General features: G+C 42.9%; 2 protein-coding genes across 2 annotated transcripts in view; both read left to right on the top strand.

The window, feature by feature from the left end:
• LOC122541484 (zinc-binding protein A33-like) overlaps positions 1-19,833 on the top strand; it is a 162,704-nt gene extending 142,871 nt beyond the window's left edge. The window contains exons 4-6 of the mRNA XM_043678287.1: positions 14,595-14,617; positions 14,710-14,825; positions 18,206-19,833. Coding sequence (XP_043534222.1) covers positions 14,595-14,617; positions 14,710-14,825; positions 18,206-18,825 — 759 coding nt within the window. The 3' untranslated portion in view covers positions 18,826-19,833. The remainder of the gene's footprint in view (positions 1-14,594; positions 14,618-14,709; positions 14,826-18,205) is intronic.
• Positions 19,834-23,171: 3,338 nt separating this feature from the next.
• LOC122541566 (zinc-binding protein A33-like) overlaps positions 23,172-27,068 on the top strand; it is a 13,396-nt gene continuing 9,499 nt past the window's right edge. Inside the window, exon 1 of the mRNA XM_043678397.1 lies at positions 23,172-23,177. Coding sequence (XP_043534332.1) covers positions 23,172-23,177 — 6 coding nt within the window. The remainder of the gene's footprint in view (positions 23,178-27,068) is intronic.

The following is a 27,068-nucleotide window of genomic DNA, read 5'->3' as shown; positions in this document are numbered from 1 at the left end:
CTCCACGCTTCAGGCTCTCTGCCTTTATTCCTGATGAAGGGCTTTTACCCGAAACGTCGATTTTGCTGGTCCTCGGATGCTGCCTGAACTGCTGTGCTCTTCCAGAACCGGTAATCCAGAATCTGGTTTCCAGCATCTGCAGTCATTGTTTTTACCATCAGTGCTAACCACTGAGCCACCATGCCACTCCAAAGGTGTTGGACTGAGGTGGAGAAAGTTGAAAATCACACAGAATACCAGGTTATAGTCGAACAGGTTTATTTGAAAATACAAGGCTCCAGAGCACTGTTGCCTCACAGCGCCAGAGACCTGGGTTCAATTCCCACCTCAGGCAACTGACTGTGTGGAGTTTGCACATTCTCCCCGTGTCTGCGTGGGTTTCCTCCGGGTGCTCCGGTTTCCTCCCACAGTCCAAAAATGTGCAGGTTAGGTGAATTGGCCACGCTAAATTGCCCGTAGTGTTAGGTGAAAGGGGTAAATGTAGGGGAATGGGTCTGGGTGGGTTGTGCTTCGGCGGGTCGGTGTGGACTTGTTGGGCCGAAGGGCCTGTTTCCACACTGTAAGTAATCTAATTTAATCTAATCTAAAAAATAAGCATCTCTCCTTATTCCGTAAGCTAGTTGGGCAGAATACATAGGACACAGAATTTATAGTAGAAGATCAAAGTGTCATACAACTGATGTGATGCATTGAACAAGCCGACATTACTGTTAAGTCTTTAATCACTTAGAAGAGGGGCGCAGGTTTCCATTGATTAATATGTTTGATTAAAATAGTTTGAGACAGTGTCGACCATTTGCACAGCATGTTACTGTTAGTTTGTCTGTGTAACAGGACCCACGGCCTTTCTGTCTGGGCCCTCCCTTTCCAGGATCGAAACCCGACCTGTCATGATCCCAAAATAAAGCCCGGCTCTATTCTTACGTTGACCTGTTCCATTTTACCTTGTTACCATCACCTCGGTATTCAGGCTGCCCTGATACTTGGAGAATCAATCCTTGTTCTGCCCCAACTTCACATTAATTGAGGAATCTCCTGCTTTTCAACTTTCCTGAAAATGTTTCAAAATATCAGGACTGGATTATTAAGGCAGGATCCAGTTATGAAATCCAGTCCACACTTTCAGCACAGCCCATTTGTGCCCCTCAGGATAGTGCAGGAAGTCAATGCCCAGATGGAAAAAACAGAGAAACTTGAAATTGAAACCCACTGGCCCCATTCGTCATGTGTTCCTAAAACTGTAACTCCAGTCAGACCAGTACATTTATTGCCAAGTGCTGCTATTTATTCAACTGCCTCTGCCCCTTATTTGAAACTACACTTGCAGTTAGGAAACCACCACAACTCTTTCTCACAGATGTTTAAATTAGAGTCATAGAGATGGACAGCACAGAAACAGACTCTTCGGTCCAACTCATCCATGCTGACCAGATATCTTAAATTAATCTAGTCCTATATCGCAGCACTTGGCCCATATTGCTCTGAGCCCTTCCTATTCACATACCCATCCAGATGCCTTTTAAATGTTGTAATTGTACCATCCTCCACCACGTTCTCTGGCAGCTCTTACGGCCTTACAAATGTTTTGTGCTCTAATCAGAGCTTCAGAAGAGGAACTGCTTTCTAAATGGAGATAAATGGACTTCAGAGCCACAGAAAGATCAGGGAAATGAGAGGGGCTAAATTGTTCTTGCAGAGAGCTGTCACAAATGAGCTGAATCCCCTTGTGTACTATAACTATTCAATGTCTCAAAGATATTTTGTTTTTAAATTGATTTCATGCGTTAAACAATCATCACTTCTGCCATTTAATCTCCCTTCTTTCAATCTACCATGCACCTTCCCTTTCATTCTTCTACATTCTATAGTGATGTACTGGGGCTTTAAGAGGTGTATTTTGTCCTTTTGTTTGAAGAGTGATTTTAAGTCAGAAGTGATGAGCTGTCTATTTGAACCTAATACAGTAAACAGCCTCTGAGGACTTGGCTTTTTTTGTCGAGGTGGAACAATCGAAGCAGCCTGAATGGGTGGGGTTCAAGCTCCCCCAGAGTCAGGATTTTTAATTTTAGCTTTTCAGTCATTTTTGCTGAAGTCGTGAAGCTGGGTTCCAGCATGTCTGTTGCTGCTTCTCTCTCTCTCTCTCTCTCTCTCTCTCTCAGAATGTTGATGTTTTTCCTTCTGGACTGCCGGTGAGACAATCTATTTTACTGAGTTGTCCTTTGCCAAGGGTGTGTCAATGGGATATTGCTATATTGCCTACTATATTGCCGAGTATGATATTACTATGTATTCCTGATGAAGAGCTTATGCCCGAAACGTCAATTCTCCTGCTCCTCGAATGCTGCCTGACCTGCTGTGCTTTTCCAGCACCACACTCTCAACCCATATTACTATATTGGAATATTAATCGTTAAATAATCTGTTATTTTGTTAAGTTTTCCAAAAGAGTTAAGTTATTCCAATTTCTTCTTTCTTTTGTTGTATTTTAACGTGGTATATGAATAAAGTGTGTTTTGTTTCAAAAGTGGTAGTTTGACCAATCAAATTGCAGCCAGACCGCTAAGCCTGGCGTGTACCTTTAAAATAATAAAGAAGTTAGGGTCTAGGCGATCTTCTGAATATACTTTGAGGGTGTTTGGTTTGGTCCATAGCACCCTATTTTGTTGTCAGTGAATTCTTTTAAACCTTTTATACCTCAAATTATTTCCAGTGAAACACTAAAACATTCTGGGGAAGAGTGATTAGCAACCTTGAAGGTGACATTAATGATATTGGTCCAAATCCTACCATGACAGATGATGGAATTTAAATTTAGCTCATTAGTTGAGAATATTAAAATTTATCAGCAGGAATAGAGACCATGGTGGCTATCATCAATTGTTACAAAACCACATTGGTCCTTTGGGGAGGAAAATCGGCCACCCTTACCTGGTCTGGCCTACACATGACTCCAGACCCACAGTGGTGTTAGTGCATTTTTAACCGCTATCTGAATTGGTTGAGCAAGCCGTTCAATTCAGGGACGGTTAGAGTTGTTGGTCAGTTAATTACGGATAGTTACAATTGGCAACAATTGCTTGCTTTGACGGTGAAACCCACTTCCCAGTGAAAGAATAAAGAAAAACGTAACATTAAAGTCTGCCTCCTTCTTTTTGCCCTGCCTGGTTTCAGATTGCAGCATTTGTAATATATTACATTTGTCTTTCTCAATGATTGACATCTTCCAGCCCCACTGCAATCTCCATGTCTTCAATATCAATTCCATACATAGTAGTTGGCTGACCTTAAAGCACATTGTCTGAAACTTCAACATCATGTTTGACCCCAGGATGAGCTTCTATCTGCATGCCCTCTGTGGCACTGAAAGCAGCTTTTCCCCACCATTGGAGCAGACCATCCAGAGATGCAGACGTTTAAATTTCTTGCTGATGGGATGAGTGAGTCAGCGACAAAATGTTCAAATTTGGACTAGCCTCCTCTATGGATGATGTCACTGGTGAGTTACAGAGGTCTACAGCACCGAAAAAAAGGTCCTTCATCCCATTGAGTTTGTGTTTGTCAAAACAACCACCTTGTTATTCCTATTTTCCAATCCTTGACTTTTTGCCTTTTATTCCGTGGTTCAGAAGTGTACATCGAAACACGTCCTAAACGTCATGAGGGTTTCTGCCTCAGGCTGTTAGTTTCAGATTCTCAACACCCTCCAGATGAAGAAGCTTTTCCTCACATCTCTGAACTTCCTGCCCCTTACCTTAAATCTATGCCCCTTGGTTATTGATCCCTCCATCAAGGGGAAAAGTTTCTTCCTGTCTACCCTGTCTATGTCCCTTACAATTCAATACATCTCAATCATGTCCACTCTCAATCTCCTCTGCTCCAAGGAAAGCCACCTCAATCTGTCCAAACTCTCTAGCCCAGAAATCTTCCTGGAAGATCTCTTCTGCATCCTCTCCAGTGCAGTCACCTCCCCCCTATAACGTGGATTTGAGAACAGCACACAATTCAATAGCTGGGGCCTAACCAACATTTTATACAGTCCCAGCATTACCTCCCTGCTCTTAAACTCTATACTTCAGCTAATAAAGACAAGTATCCCATATGCTTTTTTAAGTACTTATCTCCCTGTCTTGTCACCTTATGAGACCAGTGAATGCACATTCCAAGGTCCCTCTGATTCTCAGTATTTGCCACAGTCCTATTGGTCATCATGTATTCCCTTGCCTTGTTTGCCCTGCCCAAGTACATCACCTCCTAGTTACCCAGATTGAGTTCAATTTGACTCTGATCAACCCATCTCACCAACCCGCCTATACCGTCCTGTTATCTAAGGCTATCGTCCTCACTATTTAGCACCCCACCAATTTTTGTATCATCCACAGACTTAGTAATAAATCCTCCTCCATTCAAACCTAAATTATTTATATATCACAAACAGCAAAAGCCCGAACACTGTTCCCTACTGAAACCCACTGGATACAAACCAGCCCTTGACCATCAGCCTCTGCTTCCTGCCAATCCACCAATTCTGGATCCAATTTGTCAACTTTCTCAAGACTTCATGGGCTTTTACCTTCGCTATCCCAGTCTCCCATGAGGAATCTTATTAAAAGACTTGCTGAAGTCCAAGTAGACTACACACATGGTTACCTCTTCACAAATTCAATCAAATTGGTCAGACATGACCACCCCTTAACAGAACCATGCTGGATGTTCTTGATTACTCCTTGCCATTCCAAGTTCAGATTAATTCTGTCCCTCAGAATTTCTTCTTGTAATTATTTTGATTGGCCTGGAGTTTCCTGGCATATCCCTTGCTCCTCCTCGTGTAATGGTAAGACATCGGTTGTCCTGCAATCTTCTAACACCTCTCCTGTGGCCAGAGAGAAGCTGAAAATTATTGCCAATGTCCCTGGTGGTTCCTCTCTTGCCTCACTTAACAGCCTGGAACACATTTTACTAGGTCTGCAGATTTATCTACTTTTAGGTCTATCAGACCACACAGAGCCCCCTCTCTGTCTGTGCTAATTTCTGCAAGAACGTTGCAAGCCTTCTCCTTTTTTTGATACCCACATTATTCCTCTCACTAGTGAACACTGACACAAGGTATTCATTTGGAACCACGTGTGCATCCTCCACTCACAAATTATTGCTGTGATACTTACTGGACCCTACTCTTTACTCAGTTATCCTTTTATCCTTAATGTTTGTGTTAAACAGTTTTGTATTTTCCTTTATTTTACCTGCCATTATCCCTTCATTTCTTCTTTTAGTTCTCTTTATTTTTAGTTCTCTTTGGCCCATTCTATAGTCCTCTCAGGCTGTTGCTGTTGTTTCTCAGTTAATCCTTTCTTCAAACAAAATGCACTTTTTAAAAAATCACAAACCAATCAAATCACCACCTCCTTGATGTACTGATTAACTTTCCCCAATCAGCAGTCCCCTGAAGCTGTCATTGTTAAACCTTTTCTTGTCTCTCAAACTTAGTGAGTTGCTGGTTTGCCTCAGTTTGAATTTTCTGACTTTTGTCCCTCCAGTGTCTTCTGGCCCTTTCTGATATCAGTTTTTTTATGTTCTTTTTACACAGTCATAGGAAAACATGCTCAGGTCGGGCAGAGTTGGATGCCAACATCCCTCAGGGCAATTAATGAACCAGTCTGGTTTTTCAACAATCTATTTATATTAATCACTACTCCCTCCCTTTTCTGGGCTGTGTCTTACAATGTTGCTGTGGCAATCAGAGACAGGAACTTAAAAGAGTGTTTTACTTTTCAGTGGGGACCATTTCACTTGGAGCCAGAGCAACCCTTTGAGATGGCCAACATATGGGAGAAGCTAAAAAGTGAACAACGGAAGGAGCTGTGCAGTGTCCACAAGGAGAAGGTGAAGCTATTTTGTAAAACTGACAATCAGCCCATGTGTGTTGTTTGTCAAAGTTCAAAAAGCCACCAAAGCCATGAGCTGCTGCCTCTGGAAGAAGCGACTGAAGAATTTAAGGTGAGGAGTTATCTCGTCAAATAGAGAAACAGAATGTAATTGTCATTGACTTGGATTGAGTGTCACTCAGTGCTAAAGGCAGTCCTGATAATGCATTTATATTTCTTTAGTTATTCTGTCACTCCATGGGCTGTCACATGTATCATTGCTACAAGGAGCAAGGCTAGAGATGTTGACGAGTTAGACTGGTGTCAGTCAATTAGCCCTCCAAATGCAAAGCCAAATCTCTTTTTACAGTATGTTTCAGATTAGAAGTGGTTATTATCAGCACATACCTTTTACCAAAGCCTCTCAATCAGTTCAAAATTTCAAGCAAATGCAATAACAGTGAGCAGGAAACTGAACAGGTTCAATCCTCTGGCCATTTTCTGAGTTAATAAGCAAACGCCTTCGAAGTTTAATAAGGAAAAAGTGATGCCATTGCAATCTGTATGAATGCACCATGGCCCAAATGAAAAAGACGTAACAAAACTCTTCCCATTTTAAAGAGGTGCAAGCTTCAAAACTCTAATCATTAAAAAAAGGAAATTTACCCAATTAATTAACAAAGTTGCCACATCTGAAACTGAACACCATCAGATGAAGCAAAGAATAGTGCAAGGATGTAAAAGGTGCAATGGTGTAAATAGTGCAAGGATGTAAAAATGAAAGGGAAGGAAGTCCGACTGATTGTGAGGGGTGACATATGTGGAGAGATTGAATCGATTAGGACTGTACTGATTGGAGTTTAGAAGGAGTTTTCAAATAAATTCTAAAATTCTAACAGAATGACACAGAGTAAACACAGGAAGGATGTTCCCAATGACAGGGGAACCCAGAACCAGGGTCACAGTTTAAGGATATGGGATAAGCCATTTAGGACTGAGATAAGGAGAAAATTCTTTTGCCAGAGAGTGGTGAACCACAGAAATTTTGAATATTTTGGTCAAAATTTTGAATACTTTCAAGAAGGACTTAGATATAGTTCATAGAGCTAAAGGTGTAGGAGAAAGTGGGAAATTATCAGCCATGATTGAATAACTGAACAGACTCGTGGCTGAATGGCCAGTTTCTGTTCCTATGTCTTATGGTCTTACTGGATAAATGGCCTACTCTTGTTCCTATTTTCTTTGTTTCTATGAAACATTTAAAAAGAGATAACAGATAGAAGTAATGTTAAATTACTGAAGTTAAAAAAAATAACAGCAGAAAGAGACAACAGAAGAAATAGAGAAAGAAACAGCTGAGAATGCTTCCTGAAGGTGTCAGCTTATTGTGCAATTGTGAAATAGTGATAAAGGGGAAAAACAGGTACAGTGGGGAGGTGGAGAGATAGGAAGATGTATCTGTTAGTCCAAAGCATTCCTGAGCTTAGAGATATGGGAAATTGCAACGGATGAGAAGGTGAGAAACCCTTCATGGGTGAGTGAGTCAAACTGGATTCAATCAGTGATAAAACTAGATATCCTCTGACCCTAGGAAGGAATCTTCAGCACCTCTTATCGAGAGATGAATACAATCTGCAACACATTTTCACCGAGGTACAGGAACTGAAGGAAGCCAATGAAATGGGAAGGCTGGGTGGAATGAACTTGTTGGAAGAAACTAAGGGATTAAATCAATAATCACAATTCCACAAGCAGTACTTTGATGAATTTGTTAATAAAACAATCTCATCAGCCTATGGTTATTGCTGTAACTTTAGAAATATTCAGGGTATGAAAATAAATCAGATTTTAAAGACAGACATTTTTGGCTCATCTCCCCCAATTCCTGGGTCCATGTTCAGATGAGTGTGAGAAAAAAAAAACAAGTTAATTCACTCAAGTAAAACAAAGAACTGCAGATGCTAGAGATCAGCAGCAAACAAAAGCTGAAATTGTTGGAGAATCTCAACAGGTCCGTCTGCATCTGTGGAGAGAGAAAGAGTTAATGTTTTGAATCCAGTATAGTATTGCTGAAACCTTAATTGTGTTTCACTTTCCACAGATTCTGCCAGACCTGCTGATGTTTTATTCTTATTTCAGATCTCCAGAATCTGCAGTATTTTGTTTTTATTTAGGTTCCACCATTCATTAGACTTGTTCTGGAATGGAAGGACTGTCCTTTGAAGACAGTTTGGGAAAACTGGGCCTATGTTCTCTCGAGTTTTGAAGAATGAGAAGTGATCTCATTGATACTCACAAACTACTGAAAGAGATAGGAGGCTAAGATGACTCCCCTGTTGGGACAGCACAGAACCGGGGATCAGCTAAAAATAAGGGGGATGCCACTCCAATCCAACATGAGGAGAATTTTTATTTTTACTCAGAGGGTTGTGAGCCTTTGGAATTCTCTCCCTCATTTTAAGGTTAGGCCCTCTTCTCCAGATGTCAGAAACTAGCATTTCTCTCCATCTACCCTCTCCAAACCATGATCAACTTAAAGATTTCAGTTGGATCACAGCTTAATCTTCCATTGAAATGAAAGCTAAGAATTATTGTTACTGAATGGTGTTTGATCTTTGGGAGTTTGTGTAACGTATTTTGACCAGGAGGAACTTCGAAGCTTACTGAAGCCGGTCCAGGACAAGAAGAAAGAATGTGATGCTGTAAGAAATGACTATAAGAGGACGTTAAGCCACATTCAGGTACTTTCTTTTATGATATGCATCACTTTTTGTTTGTCTTTGAAAAGTTGTATGCAGCTCAATCTGCAATGTGAGCCCCTTTTGATGGAATGATCACTTTGTCTCTGTCAACCAGGCATAATCCAGTAACGCAGCTAATGTTCTGGGGAACTGGGTTCAAGTCCTATCATGGCAGATAGTGGAATTTGAGTTCAATAATGACCTGGAAATAAAAGTCCAATAATGACTGTGAATCCATCGTCAATTGTTGGTTCACTAATGCCCTTTAAAGAAGGAAACTGCCATCCTTACCTAGTCTGGCCGACATGTGACTCCAGGCCCACAGCAATGTGGTTGATTCTTAACTATCCTCTCGTATGGGTTATATGTGCTGATGTAACCAGCGATGGCCTCATTCTGAGAATGAATTAAAAAAAATATAGATTTCACATCCGAAAGGAATATTTTTCTCTCTTCTGTTCTTACAAAAAGAATTGCATCACCTTTTTCGCAATTGCTAATTTTCTTCTCAAATTCATCTTTGTTCTCAAAGGATCAAGGTGTAAAGACAGAGAAACAGATTAAAGCTGAATTTGAAAAACTTCACCGGTTTCTCCGTGAGGAAGAGAGGATTGTGTTGAAAGATCTGAAACTAGAAAAAGAGGAAAAATGTCGGGAGATGAAGGAAAGGATTGAGGAGATTACAAAAGAAATCTCATCACTTTCAGTCACTGTTCAGGATATTGAACAAGAGCTGAGGGAACAGGACAGCATTAAGTTCTTAACGGTAAACTGTTTATTTGTCTTTGTACTTTCTTTGACACTATCTTTGAGACTGTGCAGGTTGTGCCAACAAAACCAAGGAGACTGTTTCCTATTTTACTGCACAAAATCAAATTCAGTCAGGTCCATGCTAGGGTTCAGAACTGAAAGTCACAGACCTGAAATGTTAACATTGCATGATATGACTTACTGAGTATCTCCAGCAGCTTTCTACAGTGCATTGCTTACATAGTTGTGTACACAATTTGGATGCTGGAATCAATGGAACAATTTCAACATTCACAGTTTGGTCAGTGAAACTAATATACAAGAGGATTGCGCTGAAGTATTGGGCAATATTAATGATCTTTGGTAGGAGGAATAAGGTGGGCAAATATTCCTCAGAAAGTAAGGTTAGAAGTGGGAAGTCAAAGCCAACATGCACAGGATATCAAGGGGTTATGGGATAGTGTGAGATGATGGAATTGAGAAAAAACATCATTTATCTAATTCAATCGTGGAGCCAGTTTGATGGGCCAAATTGTCTACTCCTGCTCCTATTTTCACGCGGTTTAATCTGAAGGGATATATGTGTAGTACTTAAATGTGACTTAACAAAGGCTCCACTGAGACCACAGAGATTTAATAGAACTTCTCTACTTCACAACTTTACTTCCTTAAGTTAAAAATCACACAACACCAGGTTATAGTCCAACAGGTTTAATTGGAAGCACACTAGCTTTCAGAGCGTCACTCCTTCATCAGGTGATAGTCTGACCTGATGAAGGAGCGGCGCTCCGAAAGCTAGTGTGCTTCCAATTAAACCTGTTGGACTATAACCTGGTGTTGTGTGATTTTTAACTCAATACACTCCAGTCCAACACCGGCATCTCCAAATCATGATTACTTCCTTAAGTTTGCCTTCTTAACTTGGGTTCCTTGACTACATTTAGAATCTTCAGGCTGGGATTTTCCCATTGGAGCCTTCTTAGATAATCATCTCTGGAATGTTCCCATACCAATGTGTTAATTGTCAGAGGGATGAATAAATGTGACGGTTAAATGCGTATTGCTTGGGCAATGTGTGATGCAAAGGTGCTGAAGGATGGCTCTTTAGCATTGCCCACTGTGGATAGAATCCTTTTGTGTTTTATATATTTTCCCTCCTGTTTCCTTAGTTACAAATAACATCTGTGAAGCTGTGTTCCATCTTGAACAATGTGGTTGATATTTACCTGCTCTCATCTCTGCTCTACTCAACAGCCTTGGTTTTTCTCTCTGTGCTGTTGGACTGACCCTTTCTCTATGTCCTCCCTTACTCCAACTATTTCATTGATAAAGAGCATCTACAGGCAACGCAGAAGGCTCAGAAATGAATGATGAGGATGATACCAGAAAGGAGAGGGGATACTGATCAGGAAAGATTTAACAGACTGGGTCAGCTCAGAAAGAAAAGACTGGGCACAATTTGATAGAGGCCTTCAAGATCTTTATGGATTTCATTGGATAGATGGAGAAAAGATGTTGCCGCTTGTGAAAAAGACCAGCATTTTGGTTGATAAATATAATGACAAATAACCCTCGTGACAATTCAAGGAGAATCTTGCTTTGTCAGTGAGCAAACAGAATGTGAAATTTTCTACACGTGCAGTAACTAAGATGAAGATTACAGATACATTCAGAGGGGAAGCTAGATTGCAGATGAGGGAGACACAGGACTGGGCAATGTAATGCTGATGTTAGGTCAGGAAGGGTGACAGAAGATTCCCATGGAGCAGTCCTTTCAATATTGCTGGATCAAAATCCTGAAAATCCCTCCATAACAATGTTGTAAGTCTACGTATACCATATGGACTGCAATGATTCATGATGTGGAGCAGCTGGTATTGGACTGGGGTGGACAAAGTTAAAACTCACAGAACACCGGGTTATAGTTCAACAGGTTTATTTGGAAGCACCAGCTTTTGGAGCTCTGATAGCCAGTGCTTCCAAATAAATCTGCTGGACTACAACCTGGTGTTGTGTGATTTTTAACTTTGTAATGATTCAAGAATACAGGTCACCACTACTTTCTCAAGGGGAAACGAAGGATGGGCAATAAATGCTCGCCCAGCCAGGAACACCCACATCCCACGAGTGAATAAAGATGAAAAAAGCAGAGACACCTGAATGGCTGAGATGGGCTGAATGGCCTACTTGTTTGCTATAATTATTCTGTTGCTATTAGCAATCTGGTTGGAATGCAGCTCTGTGACTTCTGTCATACAGTAGGATTGAGGAATTTGTATTATTTTCACAATGCAGTGAGGATGGGGCCAGACCTGTTCTTGCAGTTTACCCGGAACTACTTAGGACAGACAGCACACAAACAGGTAATCTGCACCACAGGCCTCCTCTGGTATTTATGCTGCAATTAAACAGCTCCCTTTTTTCTCATTTTCCTATTTCCTCCAGCTCTATTCCCTTTACACTTGCGCTCATTTTGTTTACTTTGAAAATCGATTCACCTCAACAACTTGCTGGGCCAGGGAGTTCCCGATTCCTGTCATTCTCTGGGCCGCAAACCACTTTGGGAATTCCCAATTGGATTTCTTGGTGACTCCCTCATAATGATGACCTTTGTCGTCTCTTCATACAGACATGCAGCCTCTGAGTCGACAGATTTTTCTTTAAAAAGTTGCACTTTTTAATCTAATTCTTTGATAGTTTTGGTCAGCTCTCAGTTGTCTCTTGCCCTCGGGGCCTTGTCCTATTTATCTTTTAGTAGGACTTTTGCAGTTTTAGAACCACCCTGCCTTTGAAGTGGCTGATTTGTGACACAGTCAGTTCTGTCCTTGGATTGAAGGGACAACTTTTGGCCAAGTTCAAGATATGCCAGTTTTTTTGGAAGGTTTCTCTCCCTGAAGTTGAGCTGATTTCTCACCAAATTTTCCCAAACTCTTCTCATTGATAACTTCCCCTGCCCCTGTGGTGTCTCTCAAGTCTGATTTCCAGCCAACTTCACCAAACACCATTTCTGAAACCACTGGCCAATCAGCGGCTATCTAGAATGCATCGGCATCACTTGTGCCCATGCCATCTTTAAAAGGCTGTTGTGCACCCAGACCAAGCTCCCCCCATTTGGAGCTGCCCTGAACACTGAGCTGAAATGGCCCCGAGCGTGGAAGGATGGGGGAGAGCAGTGCCCACTCGGTGACGAGGGACCTGGAGTTCCTGCTACATAGCCTGTTACACACGTGGGATATCTCCTGCCGCCCAGACCAGCAGGGAAGGCTGCCATACCAGACCATGGCCTGCCTGCTCCGAGGTTGCCACATGGGTCAGTGCAGTCTCAGCTGTCTGGAGGATCGCCAGCATTGTAGGAAAATGCTCAGTAACCTTCGTCACTCTGCCACCACTCTGCCCGTGTAATTATGATACCTCGCAGTCACTCTGTCTCTGCTACTGCACCTACTTCCCACCAAGGCTCATGCTCCACCCCTCTCAGTATTGCCTGTAACATCTTCCATACTCACCCTTATCAAAGATGTGGACGTGCCAGTGCTGGACTGCAGTGCACAAAGTCACAAGTTACATGACACCAGGTCATAGTCCAAATAAACCTGTTGCACTATAACCTGGTGTCGTGTGACTTCTGAATTGTCCACCCTCTTCCAACCCAACCCCCAGTGCAACTAAGTCTGCACATCGTCTGTGCTGCGTACTCACTCACTTGGAACACCTCCCTCCCTGCAGCAACATACCTGTATTATCCACTTTCATCTCCTGTCATACCTGCCTCTGTCTTATTCGAGGAGGTAAAACAGCCCATAGTGGGGAACAAAGACGGTAAGTGGGCTGCTCATCGTTCAGCTCCTCACCCATTATGAGGAGAGGATTCTGATTGTGACCACCCCTGGGTAGGGCCCAGTCTGGTATTGGAGACTTGACATTCTGCGATGGGATCACCTGACCAAACGCGATTGTCCCTTGATCTGGCTGAGACCTGCTGGAAACTATGAAAAGCTTCTGGGATTTGTGTCTGTGATACATGGCACTGCAAGACAGCAGTGATATGAATGTGAGATCTCTGGCTGAGGGGCTGATGCACCAAGGGACAAGGTGAGGCAATACAAGGGAGGGATGTTGTGAGGATCAAGGTAAGTGCAGAGTGACTGAGAATTGTGACAGTGAGCAAAAAGCCTGGAAATGCAGCCTGGTGCAGTTCATGAGCTGGATGTGTATTCCTGAACACACAGTGTACTTGTTGCAGCATTACAATGAGAGTTACCAGTGCACCCTGAGGTGCAGCATTGAAGTGCTGAACCATCCTGGAAGTGGATCGGAGATGTGCCACGAGCGTTCTTAGAAGCAGGCATATGTCGTATGCCAACATCCGTGGATATAGGGTATGTGTGGCCGATGCCTATGAAGCTTGCCATGAGATGTTGGTGTCTCTTATCCAACATAGAGGTCATTCATGAGCTGAACCTAGGAGCAAGTGAGGACTGCAGATGCTGGAGATGACAATTGAGACTGTGGTGTTGGAAAAGCACAGCAGATCAGGCAGCATCCGAGGAGCAGAAGAATTGACATTTCGGGCATTTGCCATTCATTCCTGATGTAGGGCCCGAAACATCGATTCTCCTGCTCCTCGGATGCTCCTTGACCTGCTGTGCTTTTCCAGCTCCACACTCTTGATGGTGAGATGAATCTGCCAAGTGTTTGCCCGGGTCTCCTTGCTGTGTGTTCCTGACCTTGATCTTGTTTGGTGTGTTTGGTAGGATGGGGGGCTTAATATTAATGAGGACAGTTGTGCCATGAACAAAGGTGGTTAACAAGCATTAACCCCCACCCCCCCCCCCCACCCCCCCAGTCAATTACCTCCTCACTGCTGCCTGGGCAAAGCAATAACATGTTGTACCATTGCTGCCAACATCAGTATGGGCCTCCCTGGAATTATCGCATTATCGAATTATCGGTCCATGCCCACATCATTCATGCCACTGTAAGATTGCCCCCTCTGTCTTTAAGCTGCAGGTTCTGGAGTCAATCCCACAGCAGCACTGTCGAAGGAGGATTCATGATGCGGTTCACTAAGTTATTGATCCGTCTGCAAGTTCTTCCAATCATCCCCAAAAGGAAACAAAGTGTGTATATAGAAACCAAGCAAATTAATTAAAATGTACTCTTTTATGGAACCCATTCTGTTATACCTGTATAATAAAATGTCTTTGTACCATGAATATTAATTGCTATTCTTGTTCCACAGAAAATTCTGGAATCAAAGGAAAGGTATAATTTTACACCTTTGTTTTAAGATTTTTTTTCATGATTCCTTTCTCACCCTGGAATGACCCAACACTGACCTTTGTCTCCTGTTTCAGAGTGAAGCAAACTCTCCCAGAGCCACAGAAGGTTTACCCTTTAATAAATGTGGGCAAGTACATTGGCTCCCTGCAGTACAGAGTGTGGAAAAAGATGCTGACGGTGATTAATACAGGTGGGTGTGAGCTTCCTGACACCAGCTCTTCAACAACTCTCATATTTATGAGCAGAAGGGAACTGTCTCTTTATAATAAATATTTAATTCTCTTTGTAATGAATGCGATTTCATTTCAGTCAGTTTTCTGAGAAAATCCAGAATTGATGGATACTTCCTTTTGCCATTTTTTTTCCCGAATAATGAGCCAGGACCAGAATTTCCAATGCAGTTATTTTTGGAATAGACGTGGGATCTGCTGAACTTCCATCTATCCCATGGATGTGTCCCTGACATCGCCCCCCCTCCATCCCAAATCCTGAAGTCTTGGCATCGGGAATCTATTTCCCACCTGAATTGGGATTCAGCTTTAGGTGAGAGTGGATGGGTCCAAAATATAAGGGGCAGGATGGAGGTATATTTGCAAACTGAACCTTCCTGCTGCTTTTACAGGAGGCTGGTTTTCTGAAAGTTCACAATCAAACAGTGACTAACTACATTTGGGAATCAAACCTTTTGTATGTCCAACGCCCCCACATCTTTAGTAATATTAGAGACCAGGGACATTGGAAGTAATGAATGACAGTTATTTTCTAAAGCAATGAGTTAATTGTTGGAAAATAAACCTATTAAATGATACATAGATTAAGTTTATTGTTGCTGGATTGACCCATGATTTACCTTCTGCTGTGGGTGCTGAACTAAGTTAAACAAGTGATAAATCAACTGTATTTGGGTGCATTAATATCCTGCTTTCCTGTGTTAAAGATATCAACCCAGAAGTGACTGAATGTCACAGTAATGTTAGACCACATGCCTTTTACATGATTATGTATCTCACAGAACCTTTAAATTTGACCAAATCCATGCTGCATCAAAGAGAAATACATTCAATGAAATCAAATTGTTTTTGATTTTGAAATTTCTGTTGAAACTGAAACAATCCTCTGACATGCTAAACTTTTCCCCCTTACCTTCCTGCTAACCATGTCTGGATTAATGTTGTCTCCTGTTATCTGAAGAGGTAGGTTGATTTCCACACTTACTGAACTTTAAATCCATATATGTGCACTTAATTTACAGTTTGGCTGTAATTATTCAGACAGTGACTGGAAAACACTACAATGCATTTTTGAACTTACTTGTGGGATGTGGGCATTGTTGGCGTGGCCAATATTTAATGCCCATTCCTAGTTGCCAATCAAACAAGAAAGTAGTGCCAATCAATATTGTCCTGGATGGCATCAAGCTGCTTGAGTATTGTTGAAGCTGCACTCATTCAGGCAAGTGGGAAGTATTCCATTACACTCCTGCCTTGTGCCATTTAGATGGTGGACAGACTTTAAGAAGTCAGGAAAAAAGTCAGGACTTACTACAGAATTCCTAACCTGCTCTTGAGGTCACTATGTTTATATGGCTGACCCAATTTTGTTTTTGGTCAATGGATCTTTATTGCAGGGGATTCAATGATGATAATGTCATTGGGCATTCAGGGACTTAATCTGCTACAGGATTCCTAACCTTTGCCCTCCCCTGTGGCCATTGTATTTATATGGCTGGTCCAGGTGAACCCTAAGAATATTGATAGGTGAGGGATTCATTGATGGTAATGCCATGGAATGTAAAGGGACAGTGGTTTGATTGCCTGTTATTGAGATGGTTGTTGCATGGCATTTGTATGGCATAATTGCTCGTTGCCACTTTTCAGCCTAAGCCTGGTAATTGTCCAGATCTAAGTGCATTTGACTGTAGATTCTTTCAGTATCTGAAGAGTTGGGAATGGTGCTGAACATTGTGCAATCATTGGTGAACATCCCTACTTCTGATATGATGATGGAGCAAAGGTCATTGGCTTAAGATATTAATATTCAGCCATAACCAAAATCAAACTGACGTGGTGTTGAAATCTGCACAAATATCTGTTCATCAATGATGAATTTCACTCAATGTAATGATTATGTATTTGGTCAATGAAATATGAATAGTGTTTCTATAATAGTCAGAACACTTTCCTCATCCCATGTTGTTCTCGATCACAATACACTGTGTTATACAAACCCCCCAGAAATGACGAGGAACATTCAGGAAGTCACACTTGCTGAGTATTTCCCCTACTTTGAACTTACTGAGCTGGAGATCTATGCTCCTGCAATATATTGCCAAAGATATTTTGGGCTAAGGAGCCTAAGTGATGAGAACCAATTCTAAAAGTGTGTAAGTATGGAAATATCATCCTGATTACATTTCATGCTCAGATGTAAAATGTATTCTAATGCCACTAAAAACATCTTTTGAAATCACTCAGCAAAGTATATTAGGGAAAGAGTGTTACTAAGCAACAGAGACACACACACACACAAACACACCCAGACACACACACACAGATACATACACACCACACACAGACACAGATACACATGCACACAGACGCAGAAACATGGACATACACAAATACAGAAACACACACACAAACACACACCCAGACACACACACACATACCCAAGCACACAGACACTTAGACATACACATACCGACTCACACAGACACAGATGCTGCCACACAACCACCCAGGCATACACAAACACACTGTCATACACACACACAAACACACACACCCAGATTCATATTCACACCCAGACACACACACTCAGACACACACACACAGACACTCATGCACTCACACAAAAACACACACGCCCAGACTCACATCCACACACAGACACAAACCCACGCGCGCGCCCGCCTCATTTTTCTATGTGTCACCTATGTTCAGTTTGTGATGATTCTCTCAAACACTCTGTTGGCTCTGCCTGCCCATCCTTCCTCTGTTTAGCTTCCATTCCCACTGAGATCAAGGATCTTGTTATGTTCTTGGTGACTTGCTTCCTCTCTGGTTTCATGGAATCTGAGCTAGTTAATAAATCCAATCCACAATCTTCTCTATGTTTCGTTCTCACTTGCATGCGCACACACATGCACACACACATGCACACACACACACAGTGTGCATGCTGTGTCTCTAAAACACTGTCTCTTTCACACATGCTGCATACTTACCAGCATACTGTGTCTCTAGTTTACACACACAGTCTCTCATACATGCACACTCTCATTATCCATTCCTTTGTACACACACTGTGTCTCCCAGAATCAGGGAATCCTGGTACGGAAGCACACAAGTTAATCAGGGGATCCTTCTCCCCCACTTCTCCAACCTCAGTGCAAAGTGTGCCCATGAGGTAAAACCTTTTTCCAGATGGAGCATCCCATTTCCTCCTGTTCTTTCTCAAATGCTTCTCCAGGAATGAATTTCTAATCCTGATTTATTGCTAATTTTTCCAATTGCTGTGAGAGTTACAGTGAGTGTGACTAACACTCTATCCGTGTTCCTCTGTTCCCAGCTCCAATCACCTTGGACTCTAACACAGCTCATCCTGATCTTCTCCTGTCTGAGGACCTGAGCACCGTCAGTTGTAATGGGAAACAACAGCAGCTTCCTAGAAATCCAGAGAGATTTGTTCGGAGTGTCCAGGTCCTGGCATTGGAGGGATTTACATCAGGGAAACATTCCTGGGAGGTGGAGGTGGGGAACCAGACAGAGTGGGCGGCGGGAGTAGTCAATGAGTCCATCAACAGGAAGGAGGCCTTCAGCTTAATTCCAGGAAATGGATACTGGTCTGTGAAGCTGAGAGATGGGAATAAAAACAGGACTGGTGACACATCATCAAAACGCTCAGAGCCTGGTGTTAACATGAAAAAAATCCGTGTCTGTCTGGATTATGAGGGAGGGAAGGTGTCCTTTTATAACTCAGAGAACAAGACCCACATTTATACTTTCACTGGGACATTCACTGAGAAACTCTATCCCTTCTTCAGCTCTTCACTCACTGATGGGAGTAAAAACACAGACCCCTTGACAATCTGTCCACGGAGAGTAACAATCCAGGAAGATGAAGGTTTTGTCCCTATTTTCAAACAAAACAGTTGCAAAGAAGTCCCAAAAATACCGAAACATCATTGATAAATACCCAGAAGTCTGGGAAAACCTTTTGCAATTTTCAAAAAGGGATTAGATAAATGCTTGAAGGTGAACCATTTCCAGGGCTGAGGGGATAGAGAAGGGAAGTGGGACTAATTGGATAGATCTTTCAAAGAGATTTGATGGGCCAAATGGCCTCCTCCACAACAGGATTCCACGAATAGATAATCTCAATTTTGAATTATCCTCACATGATACTTTAATTTCCAAAACATTTTATCTTAGAACAACTAGTCAGTTCTTGGATTCTGTGTCAAGGGGATGCACTTGGTGTTAATTAACACAGGGGATCATAAGAATAGGAGCAGGCCATTGGTACAATCCTGCTCAATTGTGTCAGCAAATTTGGATATTTCATTCCAAATTTTAATTCCATTATCAAAGTCATTGATGAGTATTGTAAATAATTGAAGCCCCACCATAGATCCCTGGGAGACACCACTAGTCATGTGCTGCCAATTTGGGCACTTATTCATTATTCCAACTCTTTGCCACTCAACCATTATTCTTTCCATGTCAGTAATTTGCCTTCAGTCTCATCCTTTTCCACCTCAGCTAACAACCTGTCGTGTGGGATTTTATCAAAAGCCCTCTGGAGGTTCACACAAACAATATCCATCGACTGACATCTGTCCAGCACATTTGTCAGCTCTTCAAAAAAAAATCTCCAAGTGGAAATGAGAATGTTAGTTAGTCAAACAGAAGACTGCATGGCAATGAAGAAAGAGTGTTGGGGTCAGACAAACCAGTCTAACAAGACTCATGATTCACTGTCAAGCTGTTGGGGAGTAGGGGGCTGGTGCAGGAGGTGGCAATGGGGTGGGCTGGAGGACCTGAGTGTTACACCCTGTAGGGTAAGAAACGTCTGTTTCAACATTTTCTCTCAGAATCTTAACGTGGGCAGGAACAGTTATCACAGGGTGGCACAGTGGCACAGTGGTTAGCACTGTTGCCTCACAGCTCCAGGGACCCGGGTTTGATTCCAGCCTTGAGTGACTGTCTGTGTGGAGTTTGCACATTCTCCCCCCCTGTATCTGTGTGGGTTTCCTCCGGGTGCTCCAGTTTCCTCCCACAATCCAAAGATGTGCAGGTTAAGTGAATTGCCCATAGTGTTTAAGGATGTGTAGGTTAGGTGCATTAGTCAGGGGTAAATGTAGAGTAATGGGGAATGGGTTTGCGTGGGATACTCCTCAGAGGGTTGATGTGGACTTATTGGGCCGAAGGACCTGTTTCCACATTGTGGGGATTCTATGATTCAACTTGAACACTACCAGTTGAGGCACATAACAATCATAAGAGAATCGATAGAATAGATTGCCGAACTCAGTAGGGGAGCTCCATTGAGTCCTTGATAAAAGAAATCTTGGTTTGTGTAGTTTTTTGGGACAGAGACAATAGGAGTGATCAGACTGGTCTGCTAGGCAAGATGTAGAGGTGCAGATTTGGACTGGGGTGGACAAATTTAAAAATCACACAATGGCAGGTTAATGTCCAACAAGTTTATTTGGAAGTACTAGCTTTCGGAGTGCTGACCCTTCATCAGGTAGCTGTGGAACAGGATCATAAAACGCAGAATTTATAGTAAAATGTCATGTTTCGGTTGTGTCACGAATAAAATTTTGTGTATTGTGTGCACTGAATAAATAACAGAAAACAGACAGCCATCAGGACTGAGTCAAGTATTTGTGTGCAAAAGCTGGCAAATCGTCACCAAAGATATATATTAACACCCAGACACTGCTGAAACTGCCGAATATTTTCAACAGGTTTTGTTTTTACAAATATTGCATGCTTGTGGATTCTCAAATCTCTTTCTTCCTGTGGAGTTCCTAGTTCTACACTCTTTTGGTTTGATCCTTTCTCATCATTGACTTCATACTCACCCACTTTATGCTCCAATTTAGGTTTGCATGAAAAATAACTAACTGGCTATTTGATACTCATGTCATCCTGCTGAAATTTATCAAAGATCCTTCAACAGCACCTTCCAAACCCACAGAATTTATCCTTCCAAATTACTTTGAAGCTTCTAACTGTCACTCCCAATTTAGTACCATCTGCAAACTGAGCTACATGGTTCTCTATTCATTTATCTAAGTCATTAGTAAATATCATGAAAGGTTGAGGTCCTGGAAAGGGCCTGTTTTTTTCTATAGAGAAAGAAAGACTCTTGGAGCATACTGCCTTATTTGGGACTAACTAAAGAAGTTATGAATGTGATTCAATTGATGGATGTCACAGTAATTCTTGAGACAGGAAGGGTGTGGGTCTTGTGGTGAACATGTATTGTTGAGGTAATCTGTACCTGTTGTGACTTTGTCTTTCCTGAATCATTAGTGTGTCCATTGTCTCTATGCTATTTACTGACCTATTGAGAGTTTCTAACATTTTCTGCCTTTATCTCAGTTTTCCAGCATCTGCAATGTTTGAGTTCTTCCTTTCCATGTTGACATGTTCCCTGTTGTTCTGACAATTCTCCAACTTAAACACAAGACCAAATGTGAAATTCTGCAATATATTGGCATGAGTGGGTTTTATCAGAAGTTTAAGCACTGTCGTGGCTCCTTTGATACGATGGTTAAAACAAAGCAAGAAATTTGAATAGACAAAAGAATGTCAAAGTGCCATTGACAATATAAACGTTGTTCCAACTATTGCACTGGTTTTAGCAACACTGAATGATGAGAACTGATTGTTACGTCAACAATATCAGTGTTGATGCAGTGTCTTTTTAATATTCATTTCTGTGACTTGGGCGTTGCTGGCTGGCCAGCATTGATAGCCCATCCCTATTTGCCCATACGAAAGTGATGGTGAGCTGCCTTCTTGAACTGCTGCAGTCCACTTGCTGTGGATTGACTCACAATGTCAGGAGGGAGGGAATTCCAGGATTTTGACCCAATGACTGTGAAGGAACGGTGGTATATTTCCAAGTCAGGGTGGTGAGTGGCTTGGAGAGGAACTTGCGGGTGGTGGTTTTCCCAAGTACCTGCTGCCTTTATCCTTCTAGATCAAAGTGGTTGTGGGTTTGGAAGGTGCTGTTGAAGGACCTTTGATGAATTTCAACAGGACGACATGAGTATCAAATAGCCAGTTAGTTATTTTTCATGTTGTAATGGAAATATTTTCAATGGAGAAAGAGACACTCAGCTTGATGTTGGCTCCCCAGCAGTTTGAATGCAGCATGTTCCACAATTCTGGACTGACGGGTATTTATATAGGATTTTACAATCCTTTAACCTTCCTGGACGCATTCTTACAATAAAAATCTGAGACTACTTTATTGGACTTCAATGCTATAGCCAGATAACTTAAACAACACTCATGGAACAAGAACAGACAATTTTGTAGCAGTTACTTTGTCAAGAGCAAATATGGATGCAAACAATACCATGGGCTTGTGCAGAACATAAGGCCAAATCTACACTAAATCATTTCATGGATAACTCCCTTTTTTATATCTCCTCCTAACAATCCTTTACATTATTGAACATTCTTTATGTGGACCAGGGCTTCCTGGTTTCTGAAGAAGGGCTTATGCCCGAAACGTCGATTCTCCTGTTCCTTGGATGCTGCCTGACCTGCTGCGCTTTTCCAGCAACACATTTTCAGCTTCCTGGTTTCAGCCTTGCAAACGTCACCCAGCATTCCTTTGTCCTTTTAAATATATTAATTGTGTGCAGACATATCTGACAACTACAACATTCATTGATCGGCCCTTGTCATTCGAGATTTGATGACTGGTTTAGCAACCCAGCACTGACCCGAGGCCCTGATTGTGCAGTATAACTACATCAGAAATTAGCGAGACTCAGATTGACTAACACTTCATGAGGAGAAAGTGAGGTCTGCAGATGCTGGAGATCAAAGTTGAAACTTTATTGCTGGAACAGCACAGCAGGTCAGGCAGCATCCAGGGAATAGGAGATTCGACGTTTCGGGCACAGGCCCTTCTTCAGGAATCAACACTTCATGAGCCATTCTCATTGCTACCAGTAGATGGCAGATTTGATCCATTTATTTACTGTGTATTGTACTCGCAAAGAGAACTCTCGACAAATACAATTCAACAAACACATTTCAGGTTTTTGATGAGGAGAATGCAATTAATGTGGACTTTCAAAAGGTGTTCAATGACACAGCAGGTTGGTTGACAACGTTAGAGCTCGTAAGCAGGCAATAGCGATAAGGGTAGGAAAAAATTGATAGTGACAGTAAAGGAATGGTAGTGAATATTTGTATCTTAGCTGTACAGGACATAATCACAGTGACGCAAAACATAGAAACATGGTGAACTACAAAAGGGAACAGGGATTAACTTCAAGAGCATGCAGGTAGGACAAGCAATAAGCACACAAGGGACAGGTTAAGTTCAATGCAAAGGAATGTGCAGTGGCTCATGAAGAACAAGTAGAGGCATTGTAAAATAAAGACTCAACCCGAAAGGGGATGCAGGAGCTGAGGGTATATTTACAGAACTAACTGGACATGGCAGGACAATCAGGAGAGGTTGAATAGGTTAGGGCTGTTTTCCCTGGAGAATCGGAGGCTGAAGGATGACCTTGTAGAGGTTTATAAAATCATGAGGGACACGGATAGGGTGAATAGACAAAGTCTTTTCCCTGGGTTGGGGGGGGGAGTCCAGAACTAGAGGGCATAGGTTTAGGGTGAGAGGGGAAAGGTATAAAAGAGACCTAAGGGGCATCTTTTTCAGGCAGAGGGTAGTGCATGTATGGAATGGGCTGCCAGAGGAAGTGCTGGAGGCTGGTACAATTGCAACATTAAAAAGCATCTGGATGGGTATATGAATAGGAAGGGTTTTGGAGGGATATGGGCCAGGTGCTGGCAGGTGGGACTAGATTGGGTTGGGATATCTGATCGGCATGGACGGGTTGGACCAAAGGGTCTGTTTCCATGCTGTACATCTTTATGACTCTATGACAGATAAAGTGAATAACAATGTGTGCGATGCTGGGCTTTAAAAGTACGGAACATCAGGTCCAACAGGAAGTAAATTGTAATAAAGCTGAGCAAAACACTGACTCAACACCACATGAAGTATTGTGTCCTGTTCTGAACACCACTCCAAAGGAAGAACATACAGGCATTTGAGAAAATACAGATGAGATTCAGAAAAATGAAGTTGCGGGAGATTGGAGAGATGGTGATACTCTCCATGAAGGAGAGAAGGTTGTGAGGAGATTTGATAAGAGGCATTAAAACCTGAGAGGGGTCTGGATGCTAAATAGGAAGGAACTGTTTCCATCGTTAAAGGGATCATACAAAACAAAAGATTTAAGATAAATGGTAAATAAAGCAACAGACACACAGGGAAAAAGAAATTAATGGATTGTGTGGTTAGGATCTGAAAAGTTTAAGAATGTGAGAAAGAAGGTTCAGTGAAGTACTCAAGAAGACAACTGGATTCTTATCAGAAGAGGGAAATGTGTAGAGTGATGAGGAAATGGTCCAATAGGCAGTAGGACATGGTGAGGTCTTCCTGCAGAAAGCCAGCCCCTATACAATGGGCTGAGCGGACTTCTTCAGTATCGTAACCATCCCCTCAGTCCAAATCTATATGAACTTCACCAATGGACTTTGCCAGATTTATGCATCTCCGATAATACGCTTCAACCTCCAGGCACTTTGCATTTGTTATTTCAGCCGGCCGTCCTCAGATCAGCTCCTGCTAGATATCACACCGCCTCACCAAGGGTAGGGTACCAGATATCAGACATCCCTCAGAGGTAGGGTACCAGATATCAGTCTGCCCCTCAGAGGTAGGGTACCAGATATCAGACCATCCCTCAGAGGTAGGCTAGCAGATATCAGACCATCCCTCAGGGGTAGGCTACCAGATATTTAGGGCGGCACGGTGGCACAGTGGTTAGCACTGCTGTCTCACAGCGCCAGAGACCCGGGTTCAATTCCCGCCTCAGGCGACTGACTGTGTGGAGTTTGCACGTTCTCCCCATGTCTGCGTGGGTTTCCTTGGGCCGAAGGGCCTGTTTCCACACTGTAAGTAATCTAATCTAATCTAATCTAATCTAATATCAGACTGCCCCTCAAGGGTATGCTACCAGATATCAGACCGTCCCTCAGAGGCAGGCTAACAGGTATAAGACCAGCCCTCAGGGGTAGGGTACCAGATATCAGACCGTCCCTCAGTGGTAGACTACCAGATATCAGACCATCCCTCAGAGGCAGGCTAACAGATATTAGACCATCCCTCAGGGGTAGGTTACCAGATATCAGACCACCCCTCAGGGGCAGGCTACCAAATATCAGACAGTCCCTCAGGGGTAGGCTACCCGATATCAGACCGTCCCTCAGAGGTAGGTTACCAGATATCACTCCGCCCCTCAGAGGTAGGGTACCAGATATCAGATCGTCCCCCTGAGGTAGGGTACCAGATATCAGACTGCCCATCAGAGGTAGGCTACCAGATATCAGACCATCCCTCAGAAGTAGTGTACCAGATATCAGACTGCCCCTCAGAGGTAGGCTACCAGATATCAGACTGTCTCTCAGAGGTAGGTTACCAGATATCAGACCGTCCCTCAGAGGTAGGTTACCAGATATCAGACCGTCCCTCAGGGTCAGGCTAACAGATATCAGACCGTCCCTGAGGGGTAGGGTACCAGATATCAGACTGCCCCTCAGAGGTAGGCTACTGGGCAATTCCCACCAAGTCTCCACCAAAACCTCAACCCATTCTTCTGGATTGTCCTTGTGTATGAGAGGCTGCCATCATGTGCAAGGCTCTCCAGCACTGCCTGTTCTAGGAACAGTGTGTTCAAATTCTGCCTGGGTAACTGGAGGGAATTCAAATTTAATTCATAGACTCTACAATTACAAATCTTGACTCGGTAAGAAAAACCGTCACCGGTATTGTTGTTAAAAAAAAAAATGCTAAATTGCCCGTAGTGTTAGGTGCAGGGGTAAATGTAGGGGAAGGGATATGGGTGGGTTGCGCTTCGGCGGGTCGGTGTGGACTTGTTGGGCCGAAGGGCCTGTTTCCACACTGTAAGTAATCTAATCTAATCTAATCTAATATCAGACTGCCCCTCAAGGGTACGCTACCAGATATCAGACTGTCCCTCAGAGGCAGGCTAACAGGTATAAAACCAGCCCTCAGGGGTAGGGTACCAGATATCAGACCGTCCCTCAGTGGTAGACTACCAGATATCAGACCATCCCTCAGAGGCAGGCTCACAGATATCAGACCACCCCTCAGCGGTAGGCTACCAGATATCAGACCACCCCTCAGGGGCAGGCTACCAAATATCAGACAGTCCCTCAGGGGTAGGATACCAGATATCAGACCGTCCCTCAGAGGTAGGGTACCAGATATCAGACCATCCCTCAGAGGTAGTGTACCAGATATCACTCCGCCCCTCAGAGGTAGGCTACCCGATATCAGACCGTCCCTCAGAGGTAGCTTACCAGATATCACTCCGCCCCTCAGAGGTAGGGTACCAGATATCAGATCGTCCCCCTGAGGTAGGGTACCAGATATCAGACTGCCCCTCAGAGGTAGGCTACCAGATATCAGACCATCCCTCAGAAGTAGTGTACCAGATATCAGACTGCCCCTCAGAGGTAGGTTACCAGATATCAGTCCGTCCCTCAGGGTCAGGCTAACAGATATCAGACCGTCCCTGAGGGGTAGGGTACCAGATATCAGACCACCCCTCAGAGGCAGGATACTGGGCAATTCCCACCAAGTCTCCACCAAAACCTCAACCCATTCTTCTGGATTGTCCTTGTGTATGAGAGGCTGCCATCATGTGCAAGGCTCTCCAGCACTGCCTGTTCTAGGAACAGTGTGTTCAAATTCTGCCTGGGTAACTGGAGGGAATTCAAATTTAATTCATAGACTCTACAATTACAAATCTTGACTCGGTAAGAAAAACCGTCACCGGTATTGTTGTTAAAAAAAAAAGAACTGAGAGAAGGAAATCTGTTAGTCCGATCCAATCTGCACTACTCCAGACGCACAGCGATGGGCCAACTCTTGACTGCCCGCTGAAAACAGGCCACTCATTCAACAGCAGCATGGCATAAGCTACAATTAAATACTGGTCCCATACCATGAATGAATACAATATTGTGTGCAATTCTGGTCTTCCTGCTATATGAAGGATGCTGTGAAACTTCAAAGGGTTCAGAAAAAATTTATAAAGATGTCACCAGGGTTGGAGGGTTTGAGCTATAGGGAGAGG

This window comes from Chiloscyllium plagiosum, chromosome 37 (genome assembly GCF_004010195.1).
Source record: "Chiloscyllium plagiosum isolate BGI_BamShark_2017 chromosome 37, ASM401019v2, whole genome shotgun sequence".
Lineage (NCBI taxonomy): Eukaryota > Metazoa > Chordata > Chondrichthyes > Orectolobiformes > Hemiscylliidae > Chiloscyllium > Chiloscyllium plagiosum.
The sequence above is the reverse complement of the archived record's forward strand: the minus strand, read 5'-3'. Positions and strand labels throughout refer to the sequence as shown.